Raw genomic sequence first — 10,000 nt, forward strand, 5'->3', positions numbered from 1 at the left:
CAATGCTTCTGCCCACTCCCCTAAACGCAAGCAGCAGACAAATGGTGGTTTGGATACAGATAAACGGCACAGCTTACCACCACACATCGTCTCAGGACATATCTAAATCCTCTGACCACTACGCACGACCAAAGCACTCTGCTGGACAATAAAACCCCCAGCTTTCTGTGAGGACACACACACACACAGAGAAAAGCCTAAGGTGAACGTGGGGTGAGCTAAGCCCGGAGAGACTTCTTCCCTAAAGATGTTGTCCGCTGTTTGCCAGTGGACAGGAAAAGGAAATCAAAAGAGCCTCCAGTTTGAACCTGACTCCAAAACGCTATCTGGCGCTTGCAGCTTCAGAAACCTGAGAGGTCGGTGGCCAGAGCTGCTGTTCTTTATACTGCAAGCTTCTCCACAAACCTGCCCCTGTGACTTGGACTGAGCCTGTGAGAAAATGGGATTTCTTTTCTTTCCATCTCCCTTTTCTGATGGTGTGAACAGAATTCAGAGAGAGAGAGACAGAGAGAGAGAGAGAAAAGAGAGAGAGAGAGAGAGAGAGAGAGAGAGAGAGAGAGAAAAGAGAGAGAGAGAGAGAGAGAGAGAGAAAAGAGAGAGAGAGAGAGAGAGAGAGAGAGAGAGAGAGAGAAAAGAGAGAGAGAGAGAGAGAGAGAGAGAAAGAGAGATGCTACAAGGTGCAAGGTGCCCTTTTACTGGCAATTGGAGCTTGAGTGTGAGACACTTTCCAGCTCCCTGCCTGGACCAGACACTCAGCGTGAAGTAGAAGGTTCTGGAGAGACCTGTGGTTCTGAAGGTGGACGTAAAAGATGGACACACTCTTTAAGGTCACTGATCTCTCCTCGGCAACACACCACACAACAGCGCCTCTCCTCAGCCAATCTTCGCTCCACACACGCCGAGAGATTATTCACATATTTTTTTTTGTCAAATTCACGACTAGATGAATACATCTATTGAATTTACATCCAAATCCACCGTCTCAAACGGCGCCTCGGCACATAAACAGATTATCTCAGCTATGCTGAGAGGTGCTAATCTTTTAAGAATTCAATTGTTGGATCCAACAATGCGCGACACCGCCTGTTGATGACTTTGTGAAGTTGCTTTGTTATTGCCTCACAGAGGGCAGGCATTGGCAAGACATTGAAACTTCAGCTGAGTCACTTCAGCCAAGGCCTGAGTCAGCATGATGAGCATGATACATTGGATTCCTCATAAAAGACTCCATTTCACGATGATGAGAACTGATAGAGCTGCTCTTGGCCTCCCTGCGGTTTCACTAGTTTCTAATCCACCTTAGTGGACGCGGCACCCAGGCCGGCCAAAGCTGTTCTCCCAGCTTAGCCAAGTCCTCTTCCAGCCAGCGTCGAAGCAAGAGCAAGAGCCACCCCCCACCCCCTACCAACGACATAATTGCCTCAGCACCTAAACACCGAAGCTGTTTCAGGAAAACCAATTAAATTGTGACTAGAGGGGGAAAACACTGGCTGGTGCACCTGTCAGAATACATCTCTATCACTACAAGCATTCAGGACTAGGGAGATAGAGCACTCTCTCTCTCTCTCTCTCTCTCTCTCTCTCTCTCTGTGTGTGTGTATGTGTGTATTGTGTTAGTGTGTGTGTGTCTGTTCCCTGTCTGTGTGTGTCTCTGAGTGTTTGCGCATTTGTGTGTGTGTGTCTGTGTGTGTGTGTCTGTGCGTGTCTGTGTGTGTCTGTGCGTGTCTGTGTGTGTCTGTGTGTGTGTGTGTGTGTGTGTGTGTGTGTGTGTGGAGAGAGGTGTTTGGGTGGAGGTGGAGGGAGCAAGGTTGGAAAGGGATGGGGCTTGTAGCGGTGTGTGATGGAGACTGCTGGATAGCAGTATCCACTTTTAGCTGCACACAGGTGGGCAGACAGAAGAGAGAGGCCTCCCTGAGGAGAACCATAGAGCCTGCGGCGCTCGCCAGAGCAGTGTGAGCTGGAGACGCAATCAATCGTAAACGGAACCGCATGAGCGTCGGAGTGGATAGATACGCACACGTGCACACACACACACACACACGCACACACACACACACACAACACACACACACACACACAACACACACCACACACACACAACACACACCACACACACACACACACACACACACACACACACACACACACACACACACTACAAAAACACCCAAATGCACTTACCCATGCAAACAAACACTCACACACACACTCACTCCAGTGCTGAGGGGCTGGGATTAGACCAAAAATAAACCATCTTGCTCAAGGTGATGTTATGTTGTAGTGACCAGAGGGCTAATGGCCCCTAGTTCCCTCCTCCTCTTCTAAAACACTGTGCTTGACTCCCCTTCATCCTCCTCCTCAAACAACACTGACAATCCTACTCCTCATCGGCATGTAAAACAGTAGGCCGCACACCACAGCCCTGAGCCTCACGTCTGCATATTCACTTCCACAACGAAATCAAACCAAACATCCCTAACGGTACTCCTTCTTCTGCAATCTGCCGCCATTAAAATTCAACACGCTATGTGGAATCAGTCATAAAGAGTGATTAATACTGAACTGAACTGAACCCAGTGATGAGCTAGCAGTGAGCCCAGTGACCAGAGGCCATGGATAGATAGAACACCTTTATATCAGGCTCTTCCATTAGACCATGTGTAAGCAGTAGCATGGTTATAAACATCCACAGTCTGGGCAAGGGTTGATTATGAGACTTGAATGAATCATTTGGCAGTTTCATGGAGAATAAACTCAGTGCCTGCATCCACAATGCACACTCTATTCAAAAACAATCTGCCGTCTCGTTGATTTGGTTCCAGTTAGATGGTTCCTGCTTGGCAAGACTTCACAAGAAGGTTCCTCAAGATGGTTCCCCAGCCACCCTAATCACCCCCTTTGTCTGCCACCCCTCCGCGGTGCCCGTTGCCCCTCGTGGGGGTTACTCACTTGACTGGGGCATCATTGGCGTGTAGACCTTGGGGTCGATGGTGCCCATGGGCGGGGGCAGGAGGGGGTTGGTGAAGCTGCGGAGCGGGTGAGTGGGCCGCACGCAGGCGGTGGGGATGGAGCGGCTGGGCGCCTCCTCGGCCGAGCCGTGTTCCGACTGCGCCGTCGACGGGATCATCGTCTGCTGCTGGCTCGCAATGGGCGTCGGGCCCTCTGTGGATATGGCTGCGGAGAAAGAGAGAGAAACCACAGTAAGTTATCAGCTGATATATTCACAGGGAACCAACGCACAGTCACAGACACATAGTCATACATTCATCTGAATGGCTCCATAATGCAGAGGACTAGACAGTGACCATAGGATCACTTCAATATTTATTGAATAGCCACAACATCCTGCAGAATACACTTCAGAGCTTATACATCTGAGCATGTGAACAAGATGTACATTTGTACAGTAAATGTAAAGAGAGAGGCCTTGCACATTTGCCCCATTTCAAATGTTGACTCAAAAGAGTTCAAAATATAAAATAAAACAGCCTTCTCCTCCATGTGATGTCAATCAGCTCAGAACAACATCAGCGTGCCTCTGAACCTGACACACAGTTTGGAGACTCCTGTGAAACAGCCCCAGCCCTACAGGGACAGGCCTTGGAGAGAGAACGCGGTGGATCTCCCTGTGTAAAGATGTGCTGAGGGGCTGGCAGCTGCGCTGAAGTCACGCCAGGCACGCTGAGCCCCGCTCCACACCTCGCCGCGCTGCGCTGAAGTCACGCCAGGCACGCTGAGCCCCCCTCCACTCCTCGCCTCGCCTCACCTCGCCGCGGCATCTCCGTTTGATCCTCTCTCTCTCACAACTCCGCTCGTCTTCTTGCGGCTGGCGCTGCGATTAAAGCGGGCACTCCGGCGCCTCTGCTTGAGAGTGTACCTGTGTTGCTCATCCATCGTGGAGGAGAGTGAGAGAGACCAGACGAGACGAGACGAGACGAGAAAGCCGACAGCAGTTTCGCCAAGGGGCCCGTGTCTCGACCATTTAGTCAGCGGGCTAAAGTATAAAAAGCTTTCTCCGAGCCGGCGCGTCTCTTTCAGGCGCCTGGCTTTTGTGTGTGTGTGTGCGTGTGTGTGTGTGTGCTTCACTGAGACGAGAGGCATCTCAGCACTACTCAGACAGAGGAATAGATGGTGCGCCGGCGAGATAGAAATGGTAAAGTGAAACAGCAGAGGCAGAGAGAGAGTGAGTGATAGAGAAGATACATAAAGAAATAGAGAGATGGAGAGGCAAATGGAGAAGGAGGAGAGGAGAGCGGGTAAATGGGAAGTAACCTAATCCCACTCCATTCCTCTCTCTCTCTTTTTCTTTCTTTTTCTCTATCTTTCTCTCCTAAATTACAGATGTGGGTCGGTGAGATATTAAGCAATTACCGGGCCCCTGTAAGGGCCCTCACTGCCACTTAGTCAACATGGCCGCCGGCGGGGGAGCAAGTGAAGAGAGCCGTGCCAGTGCCTGGGCTGGGGCCGGGGCCGCGGGGCTAGAGAGAGAGAGAGAGGGAGGCGCTAACGAGGCCTTAAGTGGCTAGTCCAGGGAGCAGGCAGGTGGAAATGAGGGGAGAGTTGAGGAAGGATGGACAGCCAAATAGACTGAGACAGAAACAGAGGCCAGGGCCAAGAAGAGGAGAGGAGAGAGAGAGAGAGAAAAAGAGATAGAGAGATAGAGGGAGAGAGAGAGAGAGATAGAGAGAGAGAGGGAGAGAGAGAAAGAGAGAGAGAGAGAAAGAGATAGAGAGAGGGAGAGAGAGAAAGAGAGATAGAGAGAGGGAGAGAGAGAGAGAGAGAGAGAGAGAGAGAGAGAGAGAGAATGATATAACAGCACTTACAATGCCTTGGCAGAGGACAAAAGCACCAAGATGGAGTGACAGAACTTTGGAACTACTTCAAAAACAGTGAGAAAAGGGGGTCAACTCTGAGATACAGTAGCTCAGTTACACCAGGCAGCATTCAGCCACAGACACAGACATTCTGTAGCTCACAGGAGCTAGCAGGTGGTGCTTACTTGTGGCGTAGCCCCTGTCCACGGTCAGGGTGGAGAAGGGCATGGGCCTCAGGGCGAACTTGGAGTGGGTGTAGCCACAGGTGGGCGAGGGCAGGATGCCCGGGTACTGGCTGCTCTCCAGCGTGGGCACGGGGATGGCACTCACCACCGCTGCGGGACACAAGGAGGGCACAAGAGGGAAGAAATGGTCAGCACAAAAAAACGCAAACAGCAAGCAACAGCACATTTACATTCAATTGAATTAGCACATTTGCTTTGGCTATTTGCTTCCTGCCTGTGGTTGACTATTGACGTTAATGGCCTTGCCATATAATTTGGATTCCAAAAAAAAAAAAAAAACAGCCTCTCTAAACATCCACTACTACTATAAAATCCGTTTGTTTACAGTAATTGCTCGGTTCCATTGTGCGCGGTGCAGAAAATCTGTGCCTGAAAAATACTAAGCGAAAGAAGCACACAAAAAAAACAAGCGGTGGTAGGCGTCCTACCAGGCACATTCCACACAGCGCTCGAGAGATGCAGGAGAAAACCCAGCAACCCATGAACACCTGGGAGGGAGGTAGATTCCTCACTCATGTTTTGCTACTTTATACTGTATAGCACGCGGCATGGAGCCAGCTTTCAAAGTTTAACCAGCTGGGCTAAGGAAGCCTGTTTTGAACTCTTGCAGACAGACAGGACAGGTGGGAGAGAGAGAGAGAGAGAGAGAGAGAGAGAGAGAGAGAGAGAGAGAGAGAGAGAGGAGCGAGAGAGCAGAGTGAGAGAGAGAAAAAGACGAGTGGAGAATGATTGCGCTTTGACCTTGGGAGCGAAATCTAAAGGCTCAATAGAGAGAAAAAGGAGGTGTTGGTGAAAGTGTGTGTGTGTGTGCGTGTGTGTGTGCCTGCCTGTGTTGGTGAGGGAGATGAAAGGGGGTTGGGAGCATGACTGGCTGTTAGAATGCCTCAAGTAGTCTACAGAGATCTCTATCTTCTAAACAGCCTACGACCAGGCAGAGGTGATTGCTGGAAATAACCTGTTTATGTATGTGTGTATGTGTGTGTGTGTCTGTGTGTGTGTGTATGTGTGTGTGTGTGTGTATGTGTGTGTGTGCACAGTTGTGTGCCCCCCTGTGTGAGGTTCCTCCTTCCTCTCCGACTCTATCTCTTACCAAAGATAATGAAGTCCACTTTCTCCCTTTCAGTTTCCCATGCTGCTTTGCAAGGTCGCCACTGTTCTCGCTGCATCGAGCGCCTCCTCGCTCGACTCCATTCACAGCTCCATAATAATCTCCACTCACTCTGGGCCCTTGAAATGCCATTAAAGCCTGGGCGCAAACATGTTGACTACAAGGGCCTAATCGGCTAATGAATAACGAGTTCACCTCATTGATGGCAATTAATTGCTCTGTAATTAGATTGCTCGTTTTGAAAAAAATCGGTTGAACAAAAGTGTCATGGAGAGGTTTCATTGCAGCTGCCGAAAAAAACATTTAAACTGGTTAGCTATTTTGTGAAAGTAGGGCGCAAAGCCACTTCCCATAAAATGGAGCTTGCATTCAACAATCAATTTTCAAAATTAAAAATCGGAGCCGATCGGATAACTCTTGAAAGTCAACAAAAGTCATGTCCACTTGGTTATTCTGTGAGTAAAGCTGTGTGTCTGTGTGAGATGTTTCCAAACAAACCAATTCCATTATGTGTGTGTGTGTGTGTGTGTGTGTGTGTGTGTGCGTGCGGGTGCATGTTTTAATCCTCTCGGCATCATTTTCACTCTATATGAGCTTGAAACTCCTGAGACTGATTTAAATCAGAGCACCTTATTAGCGATGCCAGCCGTGGCACTCGGAGGTGGAGAGAGGCATCCAATCATGGACGCCCGGCCTTAAGGGGATTGATTACCGCGGTTGCGCTCAACCCACCGAATTACATGCTTGATCTAGCACAATGACTTCGCCAAACAACAACAACGACGAGGACAACGACAACAATAACAGCAGAAACAACGATCTGGGATCAGTCGCTAGGCAACAGACTGGATCGGTGTCAGATTGGCTGATGAGTGAGTGATGGTTTGGGGGTGGGGACAGCTGTTGGGGCAGTTAAGAGTCTACATGTTAAGAGAGCATACAATGACTGCTACGACTTCTGAGTTAAAGTAATGTGGCTCTGGTGGCTAGACTGAATGGGAGGGTGAGATGTGATGTTATGATGTACGCCAGAGAAAACACCACACAGTCATTGTAACTATCTACCAAAGACAAGACACAAGGGAGAAAATAAATCGTCTCGCGTGTGTGTGTGTACATACTGTGTTTGTGTGTGTGTGTGTGTGTGTGTGTGTGTGTGTGTGTGTGTGTGTGTGTGTGTACATACTGTGTGTGTGTGTGTGTGTGTGTGTGTGTGTGTGTGTGTGTACATACTGTGTGTGTGTGTGTGTGTGTGTGTGTGTGTGTGTGTGTGTGTGTGTGTGTGTGTGTGTATGTGTGTGTGTGTGTGTGTGAGTGTGTGTGTGTGTGTGAGTGTGTGTGTGTGGTGTCTATAAAAGAATGTCTGAGAGAGGAATGAGTGAGTGAGTGAGTGGGGGGGAGAGAAGGGGATAATTAACTGCATTAAACATGCAATGTCCAAATTAATTACTCTGTCATTTGCAGTGTCACTGTTTTATTTCATTAATGGCAACCCTGTCTGCCGGAACTGTGGAGGCCACATCCCGGTGGTCATTAGGGAGCCTGTCGTTAGGGCCTAATTATTCGCCGGCGCCACAGACTCCCACCTCCCTGCTTCCTCTTGGTCTAGGATGTAGGACGCAGTAGACGAGGAGAGGAGACGAGGAGAGGAGACGAGGAGAGGAGATGAGGAGAGGAGATGAGGAGAGGAGACGAGGCGAGGGACCTTCTGATCGGTCCTTCTCCCCGCAGGAGCACTCCACCAGAATCAGATCAGAAGCATCATAGTCAGAGGGGTTCTTATGATACACACACACACACACACACACACACACATACAGTACACACACACTCCTTTCGTGCTCATAGCCTGTGTTCACTCCACCTAATAACACGATCAAAATTGAAGCAGGAAGCCCTCTTGTTATTGCACAAGGCTGTGTGTATTGAGAAAGAAGAATGTCGGGGTGTGTGTTGTGCCAGGGGTGGATGGGGGTGGTGCGGCTGGCGGTGGTGGTGGTGATGGTGGAGAGAGAAAGATGGAGATACGGGGAAAACTAGTCTAATTAGAGAGGGGGAGACATCAGAACAATCCAACAGAGAGAGAGGGAGGGATGGAGGGAGAGATGGAGGGAGAGATGGAGGGAGAGATGGAGGGAGGGATGGAGGGAGAGAGGGAAAGGCAGACAGAGGAGAGGAAAGCAAGAGCAGCAGAGCAAATGAGTGAGCTAGTTAGTGAGCTAGACATATAGAGAGGGAGGGAGGGAGGGAGGGAGGGAGGGAGAGAGAGAGAGAGAGAGAGAGAGAGAGAGAGAGAGAGAGAGAGAGAAGATGGGACCTTTGTGATTGATGTGTGCTAGCTGCCGGGGCATCAGTGGCACATGGTGTGCTCCTGTCAGACAGGCAGCAGAGACACGGGGAGCACCCAGCACCCTCAGGAGCATGAGAGAGCACGTCAACACACACGTCAACACACACGTCAACACACACGTCAACACACAGCACAGTCACAAGCCACCCCCTTGGGGATGCCACACTCTGTGTGTGTGTGTGTGTGCGTGAGTGTGTGTGTGTGTGTGTTAGTGTACACGCGTGTTTATGTGTGTGTGTGTGTGTGTGTGTGCAGGTGTGCACATTTGTGTGTGTGTGTGTGTGTCAGTGTACACGCGTGTTTATGTGTGTGTGAACACATGTTTATGTGTGTGTGTGTGTGTGTGTGTGTGTGCAGGTGTGCACATTTGTGTGTGTGTGTGTGTGTGTCTCTTTGTGTTCTCGAGTCAGTCTGAGATGCGAGGGACCTTTTATGTTTCATGAAGAGAAGAGTCGGGAAGGTTGGAGTGGAGTAATTATCTCTCTCTCCCTCTGTCTCTCTCTCTCTCCCCCTCTCCCTCTCTACCTTCATCCCTTTCCCCCAGCCTCCCTCTTTCTCCCTTTTGGGCGGAGTGTGAGGGGTGTGTGTATGTGTGTGTGTGTGTGGCGTGTAGAGGTGTGTGTGAATCAGGCTGAGATCTAAAGGTGGTGCACATCAGACACACCACTCCTCCACCCCCACACACCTCCCCCCATGCAAGGCTCAGTGGTGAGGCAGCAGAACAGTGGAACACACACACACACACACACACACACACACACACACACACACACACACACACACACATCGCATCCTCCAGAAATAACAGCAAAACAGAAAACACCCTGATGAGTCAAGGCTTCAGATAGAGCTACTGGGATTAAGCACACATGCACACTCATGCACTCACACACACACACACACACACACACACACACACTCTCTCCTTCTTTTCTCTTTCTCTCTCACATACACATACGCAGACACAGACAGACACACACACTCTCTCTCTCGCTTTCACTCTCTCTCTCTCTCTCTCTCACACACACACACACTCACACACACACAGGAAATGAGAGAGTGGTGCAGAATCCACAGCGCTCCTCACCGGTCTTCCCGAGAAGTCCATTAGACAGAACGTTGTTGCTAAGAGAGGAGAATATATGAGTCCAATTCTCAGGTTCTTGCACTGGCTTCTAGTTGAATACAGAACTAATTGGAAAGTATTACTCATTTCAGTACATTTTATTTCCGTATTACGCAACTTCTCAGAGTCAGTAAATGCTCTGGGCCATAAATACTTGAACATACATTTGGTATGTATGTTTGTGGTGTCCGGATTTGAAATTAAACTCCTGCTGAAACCAGTCTCTCTGAGATCAGATCTGCTCCAATTGTAACCTGTTTAAAAAGGAAGCTACAAACCTGCTTTCTTTTCCACTGCGCTATAATGAATCATTTGGTTGTATTTTTATGTTTGTAATACATGCACAGAACTTCCACT

General features: G+C 49.5%; 1 protein-coding gene across 1 annotated transcript in view; it reads right to left on the reverse strand.

Moving 5' to 3' along the window:
• Positions 1–10,000, reverse strand: part of dcc (DCC netrin 1 receptor) — a 153,581-nt gene that overhangs the window by 8,024 nt on the left and 135,557 nt on the right. The window contains exons 25-26 of the mRNA XM_076284959.1: positions 5,000–5,149; positions 2,950–3,174 (exon numbers count right to left, since the gene is read on the reverse strand). Of these exons, the coding sequence (XP_076141074.1) occupies positions 2,950–3,174; positions 5,000–5,149 (375 nt within the window). The remainder of the gene's footprint in view (positions 1–2,949; positions 3,175–4,999; positions 5,150–10,000) is intronic.

This window comes from Alosa pseudoharengus, unplaced genomic scaffold (assembly GCF_046254945.1).
Source record: "Alosa pseudoharengus isolate Yale_2024_CS ecotype anadromous, Long Island Sound unplaced genomic scaffold, YU_APseudo_1.1 YU_APseudo_1.1_scf_14, whole genome shotgun sequence".
Taxonomy (NCBI): Eukaryota; Metazoa; Chordata; class Actinopteri; order Clupeiformes; family Clupeidae; genus Alosa; species Alosa pseudoharengus.